This window comes from Salarias fasciatus, chromosome 6 (assembly GCF_902148845.1).
Source record: "Salarias fasciatus chromosome 6, fSalaFa1.1, whole genome shotgun sequence".
NCBI lineage: Eukaryota > Metazoa > Chordata > Actinopteri > Blenniiformes > Blenniidae > Salarias > Salarias fasciatus.
In genome coordinates, this window is record NC_043750.1 from 2,735,390 (window position 1) to 2,752,954 (window position 17,565).

The 17,565-nt window shown below is 57.0% G+C and overlaps 2 protein-coding genes across 2 annotated transcripts in view; one reads left to right on the forward strand and one right to left on the reverse strand.

Annotated features, from left to right (window-relative positions):
- The window catches only part of LOC115391104 (E3 SUMO-protein ligase EGR2-like), a 43,501-nt gene extending 37,411 nt beyond the window's left edge, over positions 1-6,090 (forward strand). The window contains exons 7-8 of the mRNA XM_030095208.1: positions 3,146-3,506; positions 4,714-6,090. Of these exons, the coding sequence (XP_029951068.1) occupies positions 3,146-3,506; positions 4,714-5,243 (891 nt within the window). The 3' untranslated portion in view covers positions 5,244-6,090. The remainder of the gene's footprint in view (positions 1-3,145; positions 3,507-4,713) is intronic.
- Positions 6,091-11,512: 5,422 nt separating this feature from the next.
- Positions 11,513-17,565, reverse strand: part of tmem132a (transmembrane protein 132A) — a gene marked incomplete at its 3' end in the record, with an annotated part of 21,542 nt that continues 15,489 nt past the window's right edge. The window contains exons 11-13 of the mRNA XM_030095209.1: positions 15,273-15,492; positions 13,415-13,606; positions 11,513-12,187 (exon numbers count right to left, since the gene is read on the reverse strand). Of these exons, the coding sequence (XP_029951069.1) occupies positions 11,513-12,187; positions 13,415-13,606; positions 15,273-15,492 (1,087 nt within the window). The remainder of the gene's footprint in view (positions 12,188-13,414; positions 13,607-15,272; positions 15,493-17,565) is intronic.

The following is a 17,565-nucleotide window of genomic DNA, read 5'->3' on the forward strand; positions in this document are numbered from 1 at the left end:
CTGGCCGATGCCGCTGGCCGATGTCGATGCCACTGGCTGATGCCGCTGGCCGATGTTGATGCCACTGGCTGATGCCGCTGGCCGATGTCGATGCCGCTGGCCGATGGCGCTGGCCGATGTCAATGCTGCTGGCCGATGTCAATGCAGCTGGCAGATGCCGATGCCGCTGGCCGATGCCGCTGGCCGATGTCGATGCCACTGGCTGATGCCGCTGGACAATGCCACTGGCCGATGTCGATGCCACTGGGTGATGCCGCTGGCCAATGCCGCTGGCCGACGTCGATGCCGCTGGCCAATGCTGCTGGCCGATGTCGATGCCGCTGGCCGATGTCGCTGGCTGATGTCGATGCCGCTGTCCGATGTCGCTGGCTGATGTCGATGCCGCTGGCCGATGTCGATGCCTGTGGCCGATGTTGATGCCGCTGGCCGATGCCACTGGCCGATGTCGATGCCGCTGGCCGATGCCGCTGGCCGATGTCGATGCCGCTGGCCGATGTCGATGCCACTGGCCGATGTCGATGCCACTGGCTGATGCCGCTGGCCAATGCCACTGGCCGATGTCGATGCCACTGGCCGATGCCGCTGGCCGATGCCGCTGGCCAATGCCGCTGGCCGACGTCGATGCTGCTGGCCAATGCTGCTGGCCGATGTCGATGCCGCTGGCCGATGTCGATGCCGCTGGCCGATGTCGATGCCGCTGGCCGATGCCGCTGGCCGATGCCGCTGGCCGATGTCGATGCCACTGGCTGATGCCACTTGGCCGATGCCGCTGGCCGATGTCGATGCCACTGGCCGATGCTGCTGGCCGATGTCGATGCCACTGGCCTATGCCACTGGCCGATGCCGCTGGCCGATGTCGATGCCACTGGCTGATGCCGCTGGCCAATGCCACTGGCCGATGTCGATGCCACTGGGTGATGCCGCTGGCCAATGCCGCTGGCCGACGTCGATGCCGCTGGCCAATGCTGCTGGCCGATGTCGATGCCGCTGTCCGATGTCGCTGGCTGATGTCGATGCCGCTGGCCGATGTCGATGCCTCTGGCCGATGTTGATGCCGCTGGCCGATGCCACTGGCCGATGTCGATGCCGCTGGCCGATGCCGCTGGCCGATGTCGATGCCGCTGGCCGATGTCGATGCCACTGGCCGATGTCGATGCCGCTGGCCGATGTCGATGCCACTGGCTGATGCCGCTGGCCAATGCCACTGGCCGATGTCGATGCCACTGGCCGATGCCGCTGGCCGATGCCGCTGGCCAATGCCGCTGGCCGACGTCGATGCCGCTGGCCAATGCTGCTGGCCGATGTCGATGCCGCTGGCCGATGTCGATGCCGCTGGCCGATGTCGATGCCGCTGGCCGATGCCGCTGGCCGATGCCGCTGGCCGATGCCGCTGGCCGATGTCGATGCCACTGGCTGATGCCACTGGCCGATGCCGCTGGCCGATGTCGATGCCACTGGCCGATGCTGCTGGCCGATGTCGATGCCACTGGCCTATGCCACTGGCCGATGCCGCTGGCCGATGTCGATGCCACTGGCTGATGCCACTGGCTGATGTCGATGCCGCTGGCCGATGTCGATGCCACTGGGCGATGCCGCTGGCCAATGCCGCTGGCCGATGCCGCTGGCCGACGTCGATGCCACTGGCCAATGCCGCTGGCCAATGTCGATGCCGCTGGCCAATGCCGCTGGAAGATGTTGATGCTGCTGGCCGATGTCGATGCCACTGGCCAATGCCGCTGGCCGATGCCGCTGGCCGACGTCGATGCCACTGGCCAATGCCGCTGGCCAATGCCGCTGGAAGATGTCGATGCCGCTGGCCGATGTCGATGCCGCTGGCTGATGTTGATGCCGCTGGCCTATGTCGATGCCGCTGGCCGATGCTGCTGGCCGATGTCGATGCCGCTGGCCGATGTCGATGCCGCTGGCCAATGTCGATGCTGCTGGCCGATGTCGATGCTGCTGGCCGATGTCGATGCCGCTGGCCGATGTCGATGCCGTTGGGTGATGTTGATGTCGCTGGCCGATGCCGCTGGCCAATGTCGATGTCGATGCCACTGGCCGATGCTGCTGGCCGATGTCGATGCCACTGGCCGATGCCGCTGGCCGATGTTGATGCCACTGGCTGATGCCACTGGCTGATGTCGATGCCGCTGGCCGATGTCCATGCCACTGGGCGATGCCACTGGCCAATGCCGCTGGCCGATGAAACTGGCCGATGCCGCTGGCCGACGTCGATGCTGCTGGCCGATGCCGATGCTGCTGCCCGATGCCGCTGGCCGATGTCAATGCCGCTGGCCGATGCTGCTGGCCGATGTCGATGCCACTGGCTGATGCCGCTGGCCGATGTCGATGCCGCTGGCCGATGGCGCTGGCCGATGTCAATGCTGCTGGCCGATGTCAATGCAGCTGGCAGATGCCGATGCCGCTGGCCGATGCCGCTGGCCGATGCTGCTGGCCGATGTCGATGCCACTGGCTGATGCCGCTGGCCGATGTCACTGGCCGATGTCGATGAAACTGGCTGACGCCGCTGGCCGATGTCACTGGCCGATGTCGATGCCGCTGGCCGATGCTGCTGGCCGATGCCGCTGGCCCATGCCGCTGGCCCATGTCGATGCCACTGGCCGATGTCGATGCTGCTGGCCGATTTCGATGCCGCTGGCCGATGTCGATGCCGCTGGCCGATGTTGATGCCGCTGGCCGATGTCGATGCCGCTGGGTGATGTTGATGTCGCTAGCCGATGCCGCTGGCCGATGTCGATGCCGCTGGCCGATGTCGATGCTGCTGGCCGATGTCGATGCTGCTGGCCGATGTTGATGCCGCTGGCCGATGTCAATGCTGCTGGCCGATGTTGATGCCGCTGGCCGATGTCGATGCCGCTGGGTGATGTTGATGTCGCTGGCCGATGCCGCTGGCCGATGTCGATGCCGATGCCGCTGGCTGATGTTGATGCCGCTGGGTGATGTTGATGTCGCTGGCCGATGCCGCTGGCCGATGACGATGCCGATGCCGCTGGCTGATGTTGATGTCGCTGGCCGATGTCGATGCCGCTGGCCGATGTCAATGCCAATGCAGATCTTCCCTGAGTCCAGGCCTGACTGAAGTAGACCGTGGTCTGAGGCTGATCTCCCCTCCTATTCCCGCAGACTGGAATGCCCCCCCTGACGCCCCTAACCCCCGGGGGGTCTGACGAGTCCAGCGGTGTTGTGGCCGTCCAGCTGAGGGTGGTGGACACCAACTCATCCTCCAGCCCCTCCCAGCAGCACAGACCCTCCAGCAGCAACCCCCTGGGCTCTGAGTACTCGCTGTTCGAGCTGGAGACCTTCTTCACCCGCTGGGCCCCTGACGGCGACCCCGCGGCCCCCAGGGGCCCCTCCTGCTCTTTCTCCACCCACGACTCGGCGGACTGCCATCCTGACGGAGCTGCTGTGGTGGAGCGCCGGCAGCGGCCTCCAGCTCCGGGTGGAGGTCAGAGCTTCTCTGCAGCCGGACCCCCAGCGTCTCGAGGTGAGAACCCGTCTGTCCTCTGGACAGACACCACGTCCAGCTACCATTCTGTCCCGTTCTGTCCTTCTTGTGTGTGCCTGGCTTCAGGAGTGGAGGCCAGAGGAGTAGAACCAGCGATCTGTGGTTCAGATCCGGCCCCAGAGATCCTCCACTTCTGTCGGCAGACCTCTTGTCCCTGCAGACAGTTCGTTCTGTCCGTCCACCCGTCCTTCACTCTCTGGGTGTCTTTGTGGATGTCGGTCCTGCCTGAAGACTTCACACAGTCACTCTTCAAAGTTGGCATCCATCTTTGTTGTGGCGCTCTGCCGCACGAGCGCAACACGGTCACAGCATTCGTCCAGATGGCCATGGAGGGATCCGGCAGACTGGAGGGAGGGATCCGGCAGACTGGAGGGAGGGATCCGGCAGACTTGAGGGATCCGGCAGACCTGAGGGATCCGGCCGGCCCTACGGACAGGGATCAAGGCCCGTCCATGCTTCACATGTCTGCCTGTTGCTCGTTGTTCCGTGTGACGTAAAAATCGTCATGACTTCCTGTCCTCTAGGGTCCGGTGGACCGATCCGCGGACGCCCGAGCAGCAGCCAGATTTTGAGACCGCGTTGTGTGCAGGTGGCGCCGGTGTAGCATCGCCAGGGCGCCACAGCAAACAGAACATGATGGTAAAAGTGACGGCAGACGGAGCTCCAGCCTGAGGTCTCCACAGAGACACCAGAGAGACGCTGGAGGATGGAGACTGACTGTCTGGAGGAGGTCTGGGACAGAAGAGAAAGGATCTAATCTCTCGGGCGCCGCTCCGCCATTCAGAAACAGAAAAAAAGACTAAATAAACTAAATGATAAGAATTTATGAGCTTCATTTTCTTCTTCATTTTCTCTAAATAATCTGTAATAAAGGAGCAGAGGACAGTCTGTAGCGCCGGAGAAGCTTCTGGAGGAAGCCTGGATCAGTGGCCTGATCGCCCAGAAGCCGAGTAGAGCCGAGTAAAGTCGAGCTGAGTAGAGCTGAGCAGGGCCAGGCCGAGTAGAGCCAAGTAGACCCGAGCTGGGCCGGGCCCGTGGAAACACGTCATAAGATTCAAGACGACCTGAGACTCACCTGCAGGGAGGAACCTGGAGGATGTGCGTGCGTGCGTGCGTGCGTGCGTGCGTGCGTGTGTGCGTGCGTGCGTGTGTGTGCATGTCATCTGACTGCTGTCTCTGCTCTTAGGACTGGGCGGCGGCTCCTCGGGATCCCGGCCGCCTCAGCCTCGGTGGACCAGGACCCTGAGTTCCAGCAGGACCCTCACCACCAGCTCTCAGCTGCAGCCCCAGGCCTCGGCCCGCAGGACCCTGAGCTCCGCCGGGGCCCCGCCTGGGGGGGCCGACGGCGGGGAGGCGGCCCTCGCCGCCCAGTATCGGGCCGAGCTCCTGGGTCCGGCTGCTGGCCCCGCCCCCGCCCCCGGCGAGCGCCGGGCCAAGAGATACGTGTGCCGGACCTGCGGGAAGGCCTTCTCCGGGCTCTCCAACCTGGAGGCCCACCAGAGGGTCCACACCGGCGAGAAGCCGTTCGGCTGCAGCACCTGCGGCAAGACCTTCTCCGAGGCCGGGAACCTGAAGAAGCACCAGCGGGTCCACACCGGGGAGAAGCCCTTCAGCTGCCAGCGCTGCGGCAAGACCTTCGCCTGGATCTGCAACCTCCGGACCCACCAGCAGTCCGCCACGGGCTGCGGACCCCCCGCCAGACCGGGTCCCAGCTGAGGGGGCGGTCTGGACCAGTCCAGAAACATCCAGACTGGTCCAGACCGGTCCAGACCATCTCAGACCAGTTCAGACCGGTCCTGACTGGTCCCTCCTCCTGGCTTCCTAAAACACTGTGACTGTCGGCTCTCAGTCTGTCGACACGCCCGGAACCAAAGTCTGGATCAGTGAAGTGAATCCTGGAGAACCGGTTCTCCAGGAGGAGCAGGGCGGGTCCGTTCAGGTCTCAGTTCCACCGACGACAGCAGAGAAACTCCACCTGGAGCCTCCAGAGCTGACGCCAGGGCTATATCCTGGATTCGGTTCTTTGCGTATCTCTTCTCTTCAGGATGCTTTTCTCAGAGCTTTAACAGCTTTGTTTTTTTTTAAATAAACGGTTTCTCTGGAAACAGCTCTGTCTGATTGGTCGTCCTGGTTTCAGCCTGCTGATCGATCAGACCAGAGGATCTTCAGAGTCCAGCGGCTCCAGGTCCTCCGGGCTCCTTCCTGTGGTTCTGCCGTCTTGCTGTCCGGTCGTCGGCTGAATGAGGGTTTTAGTTTCCTGAAGGTTTGGAAGCTGAAACACTAAATATAACTACAACACAGAGAAGTCAGGGAGTCTCCACAGCTCAGAGTGAAGGCGACATTTTCACAATCACCCAGTCTGTGACCTTTGACCCATACACACTGACTGTGTGACCTCTGAGCCAGGTTCCTGTTTCTCCTGGACAGAAAACCCCCGGAGTGTCTCTCTCCGACATGTGGCCGAAGCTCCACACATGATCCAAAAAACCCACAAAGAAGCAGACGAGCGTCTAGAAAAGAAACATTTCACTCATTGGTGGTCTTACTACAGCCTTACCTCCAAAATAAAGTGAACATTTTGAAAAAAAAAATCTTTTCTTTGTTTCACTCATCAATAGCCTTACCTCCTAAATAAAGCAAAACATTTGTAAAAAGCGTTTTTTTTTTTTTTCATCGATGGTCTTACACCTGATGCACACCGGCTGCGGTCCGGCTCCGGTCCGGCTCCGGTCCGGCTGCGGTCCGGCTGCGGTCCGGCTCCGGTCCGGCTGCGGTCCGGCTGCGGTCCGGCTCCGGTCCGGCTGCGGTCCGGCTCCGGTCCGGCTCCGGTCCGGCCGCGGTCCGGCTCCGGTCCGGCCGCGGTCCGGCTGCGGTCCGGCTCCGGTCCGGCTCCGGTCCGGCTCCGGAGCCTCTGCGGAGCTCCGGTCTCTTTCCACAAGGATCCTATTGTTCCGGACGCTGCAGCCCTACCGCGTCAAACCAGACAAAAGCAAGTCGGCGCCGGAAGGAAACGCAATACGTGTTCCAAAATAAGTGACTTCAAAATAAAATCTGTTTCGTGTTTTTGCTTTAATATTTTATTTTTTGTTTCACTCATCATGGTCTTATTCAAATTCAAATTCAAGTTAAAAAAAAAAACTTTATTTCTCTTCGCAAGGGCCGATTCAGAAGGCAGTCAGTGCAATAAATGGCATAATAAAAAATATGTACAAATTAAATTAAAATTAATTTCAAAGTGACAAATTCCTCAATATCAAACTACTGCTGTACCAGTGCAAGTACACAAACACCGCCAGCAGACCCAGATGGCCTGCAGTGAGGCAGGGAGGCGGCTGCAGGAATATGTACGACATGTCAGCGCAGACATAAGAGTTCAGAGGTCAGAGGTCATGTTAGGTCTGTGTAAAGAGCCTGGGGGGTGAGGGGGGGTCATGAGTCGAGGAGCAGGACTGCCCTGGTCTGGAGGAAGCCCTTCTCTGTCCTCCATGCGGGGCAGCGAGGCCGTCGGCCAGAAGGAGCCACTCCCATGAGAGAAGAGAGCATGTGAGGATCACTGGTGATCCGGTGATCCAGTCTGCATGTTGAGACGCTGCAGACACTTCTGAGAGGCAGTCCTATGGTTCCAGAGCAGACAGGGACGGTCCTCTGTGGGGACAGGCCTCTGCAGGGACAGGTCTCTGCAGGGACGGGGGACGGTCCTCTGCAGGCGGGTTCTGGTCTGGAGGCTGATGGAGTAGAACCAGCAGCTGATGGAGGGGGGGACGGTGTCTCTGTGAAGGAGCAGTAGAATGTCCAGAGAAGGTTCTGACTCCAGAAGAGCTGAGCGTCCTCAGGAGACACTGTCTCTGGAGACATTTCCTGATAATGTCCTCCGTGTTAGAGCAGAATTTCAGCTGTCTGTCAAAGATGATGTCCAGATATTTGTCCTCGTCCACCAGCTCAACAGGCCGTCATGGATGGTGGTGACAGCTGTAGCCTCCTCACCACCACATCACCCCCGTCCTCCAGCACTGCTCTGGCTCCCGGTCAAGCTGAGAATTCATTTCAAAATTCTTCTGTTCACTTTTAAGGCCATCAACAACCTGCCCCCCATATCTGTGTGACCTCCTCCACATCTCCACTCCAGCTCCCTCAGATCCTCCTCCTCCATCCACCATGTGCCTCCGCCCGCCTCAGCACCATGGGGGGCGGGGCCTTCAGCCGCTCTGCCCCCCAGCTCTGGAACTCTCTCCCCCAGACCTCTGTAATCCAGTGGCGGACCGTGCGTTTCACACTAAGGCCTTCAGAACAGATCCACCTGAACCAATCCACCTCTCAATAACTATTTTGTCTACAAAAAAAAAAATCTTATTATGCAGATATGCACATAAAGAGTTGTTGCACAGCAGATAGATACTTGTGCAGCCAGAATAAATGTCTTTGCTGAAGAGCACAAGCCTCCTACTACATCTGTGCACATACAATGAGCATCAACAACTTAATAAAACAGCAATATTATTTAGGAAAAGAGGAACATTTTACTCACCAAAATCCCGATTATTTGAAAACAAAATACATCCTCCTTTCCTTCCTCAAAAAGAGTTCAACTGCTCTGTCATATAGATTATCCGTGCGTTTCAGTTCCATAAAGCCAGGGCTGAAAGTCCAGCTGTCCTGTGGGATTTCTGGCCTAAGTTTTATTTCTCTTCAGGTCTTCTTCTTCTTCTTCTTCTTCTTCTTTGGAATAATGGCGGGTGGCGACCAACAACTTAGGTGCATAGCGCCACCTACTGTATCTCTTGGTGAATGTAAATCAGAAGGCCTGGATCTGCTGTTGTTAGAAACTAGAAGGCGCTGAGTCGCCAACTCGAAATCTGATTGGTTGAAGCAGCTGTCTGATTGACGCTTCACTTTACTTCACTGCGCCATCAGGAACGAATAGCGAAGGCCTCGGGCAGATTTCTTTGACCCTAGCAACAGATGATGCCTGAAATCTTTTTTTTTTTTTTTTCTCTTGTCCTGTTCGGCAGCTGGGGCGTGCAATATTGTATGATTGTAGCCTTTTACTATCCGAACAGATTTTAATGTCAGCAGCTGGACGAGACTGAGTCTCCTCCTGCTGCTGCCTTTATTTAAAACTGGCGTCTGGCATGGCTGAGGACAGGACCGGGACGGAGACGCTCAGAGAGCGAGAGACAGAAAGAGAGGGAGATAAAGAGAGGGAGAACGGGGGGGGGGGGGGGGGGCACAACCTATGTACACATTCACGATGCAAAACAGTGTTGTCGACGCACCACACATAACCAAGAATCATCATCACCAACAATCGTCATCACCAACAACAATCTAGACAACACCAAAACAGAGCCGACAACCAACGCAAAAACTGACAGAACCGTACATATATGTATATATAATTTTTTTTTTTATCTCCCCCTGACGAACCATATTAGTGAACAGACCAGACCACAAAAATAAAAAGAGGTGTAGGGAAGGAAGGAAATGCAAGGACACCACAAACCATTTTTTTTTTTGTGAGAATAGAGCTAGCAGTAACTAGTAGTAACTACTAGTAACTAGTAGTAAACTCGGGGCGTGCATCAAGAGAGGTCTGCTACAGATCACCATTAGTCTAACCACCACAAGAAGACAAGGTAACCCAGTATGTGAAGAGTGATTAAAGATCAACGTGATCATGTGAATATGATGGTGACAGTGATGGTGATAGTGATCATGCATATATGACCTCTGACCTCTGAGAAGGCCAGAAGCAGGCCAGAGAGGCCCTCAGAGCCCAGACAGCCGGCGGTCATCACAGAGCCCGGATCCAAGCCGCCCCCCCAGGCAGACGCCGGTCTCGGGGCCCGGGCCCTGCGGAGCCACGACCGGCAGGAGCCGGTCCACCCCGGGCGCCCGAGAGCCCAAGGCCCAAGAGCCCAGGAGCCGACCCCCCACACAGGCGGAGGGCCATGACCCCCCCGGGAGAACCAGCCCACACGGGCGGCTACCCACCCCAGGCCAGCAGCCCCCCCAGCGCTCCGGCCACGCACCCCAAGATCCAGGGCATCACACCCCCCCCCCCCCCCCCGCCCATCCACCCCCCCGACCCACCCCTCCCACCCTGTCCTCTCCCACCTCACTCCCCCCCACCCCAACCCAACACTCACACCCACTCACTCAAACTGACACACACACACACACACACACACACACACACACACACACACACACACACACACACATGCACATGCACACACACACACACACACACACACACACACACACACACACACACACACAGTCCATCCTACCCCAAACACACTCACATTCCCACGTCATCCAACCGTCATGTCCTGTGGGAGACCCCCCGGAAGGCAAGGGAACACCGAACCCCACATCCAGGCCCCCCCGCCACCCACAACTGCCGCCCTCACCCCCAAACCCCACCGCTGCAGACAGATATGCACCCCCCTGAGCCAGCAGCCCCCCAAACCACAGCCAGTCCAAACTCCAGGCCTGTGGGGAAACAACAGCCCCCCACCCCACCCACCCGGCAGCAGGTGCGGTGGCGGGTGCGGGTGTGGGCGCGGGTGCGGGTGTGGGCGCGGCAGCGGGTGCGGCGGCGGGTGCGGGTGTGGGCGCGGCAGCAGGTGCGGGTGCGGGTGCGGGTGTGGGCGCGGGTGCGGGTGCGGGTGTGGGCGCGGTGGCGGGTGCGGGTGTGGGCGCGGGCGCGGGTGCGGGTGCGGGTGTGGGCGCGGCAGTGGGTGCGGGTGTGGGCGCGGCAGCGGGTGCGGGTGTGGGCGCGGCAGCGGGTACGGCGGCGGGTGCGGGTGTGGGTGCGGCAGCGGGTGCGGCGGCAGATGCGGGAGCGGGTGCGGGTGTGGGCGCGGCAGCAGGTGCGGCGGCGGGTGCGGGTGCGGTGGCAGCAACAGGAAGGTGAAGGCTCTTTAGAGTTTAACACACCAAAGCTTTATTGTTACAACAACCAAGCATTTGGCTGAGTTTTGGCCGCCGGCAGACGGGCCAGGTCACTCTCATGCCGACCTTCTCACTCCTGGTCCGACAGAACGTAAATGAAACTTCACATAAAAAGACTGGAAAAATGGCATCAACGCATAGAAAAACAATTACTTAACACATCTAGAACAAAAGGAGGCATTTTAACACAATATAACACAAAATACGGCATGAAACGGCCCGAACAATCCCCTCCCATGATGCCTTGCGGCACCAAACACACAGTATAGCAATATGGCGGCCCCAGGGGCGCCCGCCGCCGCTACAATGTGATCAGAGGGAAGTGAGAGTAACGCCGCCTGACGCTGGTTTTCATTAGAACCAGAGATTTTTACTGAAACCAGAATCACTCAGTCCACCTGCAGAGCACCGCCAGCTAGTGTCCGTCCTGAGAGGACAGTCCAGGACAGTCCAGGACAGTCCAGGACCCCCGCTGAGACAAAGACCTAGCCCAGCAGAGTGAGTCGCCTCGGGGCCAGACAGGAGCTGGTCTGGAGCTCCTGGTCCCTGAAGGCCTGCTGAGAGACTGATGGAAGGCGGGGACTGGTCCAGCAGGTCCAGCAGGTGCACAGTGGGTCCAGCAGGTCCTGCTGGTCCAGCGGGTCCAGCAGGTCCACAGTGGGTCCAGCAGGTCCTGCTGGTCCAGCGGGTCCAGCAGGTCCAGCAGGTCCACAGCTGGTCCAGCAGGTCCACAGCGGGTCCAGCAGATCAACAGCGGGCCCAGCGGGTCCAGCTGGTCCAGCGGGTCCAGCAGGTGCAGCTGGTGGGGATGGGGGGTGGATGAGGGGGTGGTGTTGGTGGGTGGGGGTGTTGGGGGGGTGCTCCCTGAGGACCAGCAGCAGGTGGAGCTCATTCAGACCTGGAGCTCCGCCTCCTGCTCCGCCCCTGCAGCCTCGTCCTGCTGCTTCTGCTCATTTTTATCTGGAAAGTTCTTCCTGTCCCGGGCTCTCTGCCCCTCCCCCCCTCCGTCCTGGCCCCCCCCTCCCCCCCTCCGTCCTGGTCTTGGTCTTCCAGTCTGGCAGAGCGCAGGGCAGACAGTTGACCAGGAAGAGGACGGCAGTGAGGCCGAGCAGGGACAGGATGGTCCCCGTGCCCACCCCCTGCTCGTGAGGCCCCGCCCCCTGCCCCGCCCCCTCATCCTCCCCCCTGCTGTCTCCATCCTGGCTGGGAGAGAAGTAGAGAGTCCGGTCCAGAGGGTCCAGAGGGTTGGGACCGGGCGCCCCCCCACCGCCGCCGGCGTCTCCGGAGGAGCTCAGGTTGCCTCTTTCGTCCCGCGTTGACGTGAAGACGTCTCCGTCCGTCTCGACCAGCATGTCAAAGTCCATGTCTTCATCCGTCCTCTGTGGCAGACCCGGGTCCAGGTTGACCCTCACCCACCCCGACCCCCTGGCCAGTGTCCCGGGGCCCCGTCCCTCGGCGTCCCTCCGCCCACCGTCGTCTCCGTCGACGGGCCGGTCGGCGCAAGAGGAGATCAGAAGCTCCGCCCTCACTAAAGGTCCGCCTCCGTCGCCTCGCGCCAGGATCCGCGGCCCGGGACCCGTCGCCACGGCGACCACCGACTCAGCCACTGAGGACAGGTCCAGGAGGAAGGGCAGGTCCCCGAAGGTGGACAGCAGGGACGAGGTGTCGTCGCTGAACTGCAGCCAGACGCTGATGGACGCCTCCTGGAAGGACAGACGGCGTCAGGACAGACGGCGTGGGGACAGACGGCGTGGGGACAGACGGCGTGGGGACAGATGGCGTGGGGACAGACGGTGTGGGGACAGACGGCGTCAGGACAGACGGCGTGGGGACAGGCGGCGTGGGGACAGATGGCATGGGGACAGACGGCGTGGGGACAGACGGCGTGGGGACAGACGGCATCGGGACACCCGGCATTGGTACAGACGGCGTGGGGACAGACGGCATGGGGACAGGCGGCGTGGGGACAGATGGCATGGGGACAGACGGCGTGGGGACAGACGGCATGGGGACACCCGGCATTGGGACAGACGGCGTGGGGACAGACGGCATGGGGACAGACGGTGTGGGGACACCTGGCATTGGGACAGACGGCGTGGGGACAGACGGCATCGGGACACCCGGCATTGGGACAGACGGCGTGGGGACAGACGGCATCGGGACACCCGGCATTGGGACAGACGGCGTGGGGACAGACGGCGTGGGGACAGACGGCGTGGGGACAGACGGCGTGGGGACAGACGGTGTGGGGACACCCGGCATTGGGACAGACGGCGTGGGGACAGACGGTGTGGGGACACCCGGCATTGGGACAGACGGTGTGGGGACAGACGGCGTGGGGACAGACGGCGTGGGGACAGACGGCATCGGGACACCCGGCATTGGGACAGACGGCGTGGGGACAGACGGTGTGGGGACACCCGGCATTGGGACAGACGGCGTGGGGACAGACGGCGTGGGGACAGACAGCATCGGTACAAACCATCAGTAATCAGCAGCAGCAAAGATTCATGGGAATTGAAAACCTGCTGACTTGTTGAAAACACGTTTACATTTTACTTTTGACATCGGGTTGAAGCAAATTGGATTATTTATTTACTTACTTGTTTACTTATTCATTCATTCATATTTATTGTTTACCTTGTTTGTTGTTTAAGCAGTTATAGATCTGATTACAGATTAAAAAAAAGACTTTTTTTTGCTGTTTCAGTCATTCGGCCATTTTGACTCTTTTCAGGTTGTTTTATTTTCAATTTCGGTTGTTTTTGATTGATTGTTTGAAGCGGTTATATATGTTAGTATATAAATGATAATATTGATAATCATGTTTTCATCAGCCAGGAAATAAAAGTCCTTCCGAGGACATTTCTGCCTTGAAACCAGACACCGTTATTTACCAGAGGATGAAGCTGCAGCTGATGCTCTCTCACCTGCTGGTGGTTGTACATGATGTTGTAGGCCGTTACTGTCGCCGTGACGACGGAGGGGTGTGCAGGGTTGGTTGTGACTGACAGACCCAGACCACCGACCACCTGGACGGACAGGTCACCTGGAGCAACAGTCTCGCTGGTCACTGTCAGCTCACAACTGCCCAGAAAGCCGTCCCACTGCTCAGAGACCACCTGAGGAGGAGGAGGAGGAGAACTGTGATGATGAAGACGATGATGAGGATGAAGAGCATGATGAGGCTGGTCAGTGACAGATGGACACACACACCGCTGACGGCTGCTGCCAGGCAGTCCGTCCACTGGGAGCGGTTGGGGTTTCGGCGTCTTGCTCAAGGACACTTCGGCTTATGGACGGGCAGACAGATAATTGAACCACCCCGATTGTAAGACAACTGACCAAATGATGAAGAGTTTGATGATGAGGATGACGACCTTGATGAAGATGATATTGATGATGATGTTGATACTGATGATGAAGATGACAATGGTAATGACGAGTTTGATGACGATGAGATGAGTGTGATGATGAAGATGATGGCGTTGATGAAGATGATGAGAATGATAATGAGGATGATGACAATGAGTTTGATGATGATGATGATGATGGTTGAGGATGAAGACGATGATGATGCGAATGATGCGGATGATGACGTTGATGAAGATGGTGATAATGATGATGATGAAGACGAGGATGATAAGTTTGATGATGACAATGAGCTTGCTGACAAGGATGATGAGTTTCATGATGAGGATGATGATGATGTGGATGAGTTTTATGATGACAATGAGGATGATGAGGATGATGATGAGGATGAATTTGATGATGATGAAGATGATGGTGACAATGTGGATGATGAGTTTGCTGAAGACGATGAGGATGATGAGTTTGAAGATGAGGAGGATGGAGATGACGAAGAAGATGATGATGATGCTGATGAGTTTGAAGATGAGGATGATGATGAGGATGATGATGAGTTCAATTATGAGGATGATGACTTTGAATATGATGAGGATGAAGATGATGAGTTTGAAGATGAGGAGGATGGAGATGATGAGGATGATGGTGGCAATGTGGATGATGAGTTTGTTGAAGACGATGAGGATGATGAAGACCATGAGGACGATGAGTTTGATGAAGACAATGAGGATGATGAGTTTGATGAGTTTAACGATGAGGATGATGACTTTGGCAGATGACGACGATGATGATGATGAGTTTGAAGATGAGGAGGATGATGAGGATGAGTGTCAAGATGAGGAGGATAGAGATGACGAGGATGAAGAAGATGAGGATAATGAGTTTGAAGATGATGAGGATGAAGATGCTGATGAGTTTGAAGATGAGGATGACGACGAGAATGACAATGATGAGTTTGAAGATGATGAGGATGAAGATGATGAGGATGATGAGTTTGAAGATGAGGATGATGATGAGGATGATGAGTTTGAAGATGATGAGGATGAAGATGATGAGGATGAAGATGATGAGGATAATGAGTTTGAAGGTGAGGATGAGGAGTTTGAAGATGAGGAGGATGGAGATGATGAGGATGATGAGTTTGAAGATGATGAGGATGAAGATGATGAGGATGATGAGTTTGAAGATGATGAGGATGAAGATGATGAGGATAATGAGTTTGAAGATGAGGAGTTTGAAGATGAGGAGGATGGAGATGACAAGGATGAGGATGAAGATGATGAGGATGATGCGTTTGAAGATGAGGATGACGATGAGAATGAGGATGATGAGTTTGAAGGTGAGGAGGAAGGAGATGATGAAGATGAAGATGAGGATGATGAGGATGCTGATGCTGAAGGTGCTGGTCCAGACTCCACCTACGTGCAGCGAGGTCTTTCCGGGCCGGAGCCCCACCAGGGTGCTGTGAGGACCGAGGAAGGCCACTCCGGGGTCCCGGACCCGCAGCCAGTCCTGGACCAGCTCCGTCACGTCCACCAACCAGTCGGCCGAGCCCAGCAGGTGCGTGGTTCTGCCGTGGGAGTCCCGGGCCCTGAACTGGGTCAGAACCTGCACGGAGGAGCGCTGATACACTGGCACACACCTGAGGACACAGGACACCGGGGGGACGGACGCTTCAGGACCAGCTGGAGGAACTGCTCACCAGCTCCACCCGACCGCAGTGTCTCTTTGTCTCTTTGTCTTCCTCCTGGTCCCTGACACTGACTGGAGGGACTGCAGTGGACCAATCACTTCCTCCTGGCTTCCCAAAACTTTTATTTGTGGATTTTTTTGTGGACAGCTGATTGTCCACCTCTGAAAACCCACGCTGTCCGTTTGGACGACGAGGCGTAAAGTTCCCCGTCAGCTGACATGTTGCTGCTCTGATGATGAGGGACACTTCCTCCTGGCTTCCCACAACTTTTATTCATCAGACGTTTTCTGTGGCACACCAGTTCCACTCTGTGGCCAATCAGTGGTGAAGTTTCCACCGTGAGACGACATCATCCGTCACTTCCTGCAGCTCCTCACAGAGACTCAGCGGCCCTGATGTTCACCCCGCCCCAGGTATCCAAACCCTCAAACTGCTGCTGCTTCAAGGTTGGAAAAACACTTCAGAGCATCAGATTTAAGAGGAGCCAGGTGTGGAAACGCCCTGATTGGAGGGTTGACGGTTCAAATCCGTCCCACGGACACGAAGCTCCCACCACCATCAACAGGGTTTCATCACATCCCGGGTTCAGAGACTCTCAACAGTGTGGGTTTACGTTTAGTGGATGGACTGAGCGCCTTGCATGGCAGCCGCCTGCAGGATTACAGTCCGGTCGGCACCAATCCAAGTCGGCCCCGGCCAACTCAGCACCGCCCCGGGATACAGTCAAGTCGGCATCAAGCCAAGTCGGCCTCGCCGGGGGGGCTCTCAAGTGGCCGAGTTGGTCGGTGCCGACTTGACTGTAAGCTGCTTCCCAACTCGGCCAAAAGCCTCTTTTTTTTTTTAATCACGATGCCGGCTGCGGCGTCACGATTTGCACAGTGTTTTTCGTGCCGGCTGCGCCGCTTCTCCTCACGTAGCAGGCGGGGGACTGGAGGACAAACTGTGTGATGATGGAGACTGACAGGTTAGAGGTGGAGAATGGACCTGGAGCTTCATGTCTGACGTTCTGTTTGAAACGAGTAGCTTAGCTACGAGCGCGTCATGTGACCAGATCATGTGACCAGGTGGCGTTTGATCAAACCAGTCGCCTGCATTATCATTATAACTGTGCAAATCCTCGCACCGCAGCCGCATCGTGATTAAAAAAAAAAAAAGAGGCTTTTGGCCGAGTTGATAAGCAGCTTACAGTCAAGTCCTAGATGCCGACTTGACTGTATCCCTGTATGTACCTGTAGCTCAGTTGGTAGAGCGGGTCGTCTTATAACTGGAAGGTTGGCGATTCGATCCCCGCTCCCGCAGGCGTAAAACTGTCGTTGTGTCCTTGGGCAAGACACTTCACCCACCTTGCCTAGTATGAAAGTTGTGAGAGTGAATGGTTGGTTGGTTGGTGGTGGTCGGAGGGGCCGATGGCGCAGATTGGCAGCCTCGCTTCCGTCAGTCTGCCCCCCCCAGGGCAGCTGTGGCTACAGCAGCAGCTTACCACCACCCAGTATGGAGAGAATGAATAATGCAATGTAAAGCGTCTTTGAGTGTCCTGAAAAGCGCTGTATAAAACCAATGTATTATTATTATCCCGGGGGCGGTGCCGAGTTGGCCAGGGCCGACTTGGATTGATGTCAACCTGACTGTATCCCCCGCCTCCACTAGTGTGTGAATGTGTGTGTGAATGGGTGAATGTGATATTGCAGTGTAAAGTGCTTTGGGCTCTGTCAGTGCAGAGTAAAAGCGCTATATAAGTGTAGCTCATTTACCATATTAAAATAGCAAAGTATGGATTGCTGAAGGTAATTGATTACTTCATTAATTTGAGTAAGTTATCGTTTACTACTTAATAATTACAGGTCATTAACTGTGAGTCACTAATAATCAATTACAGGGTAATAAACTGCTTAAAGTGAAGCAAAAGAAATTTATACAAAATTAATTATTGATCGGAATAAATTGTTTTTGGTTCGTTAATAATGTCAGACAATCAGGAGCGAGTAATTCACAGAGCAATGTAACCATTACATCATTGATTAG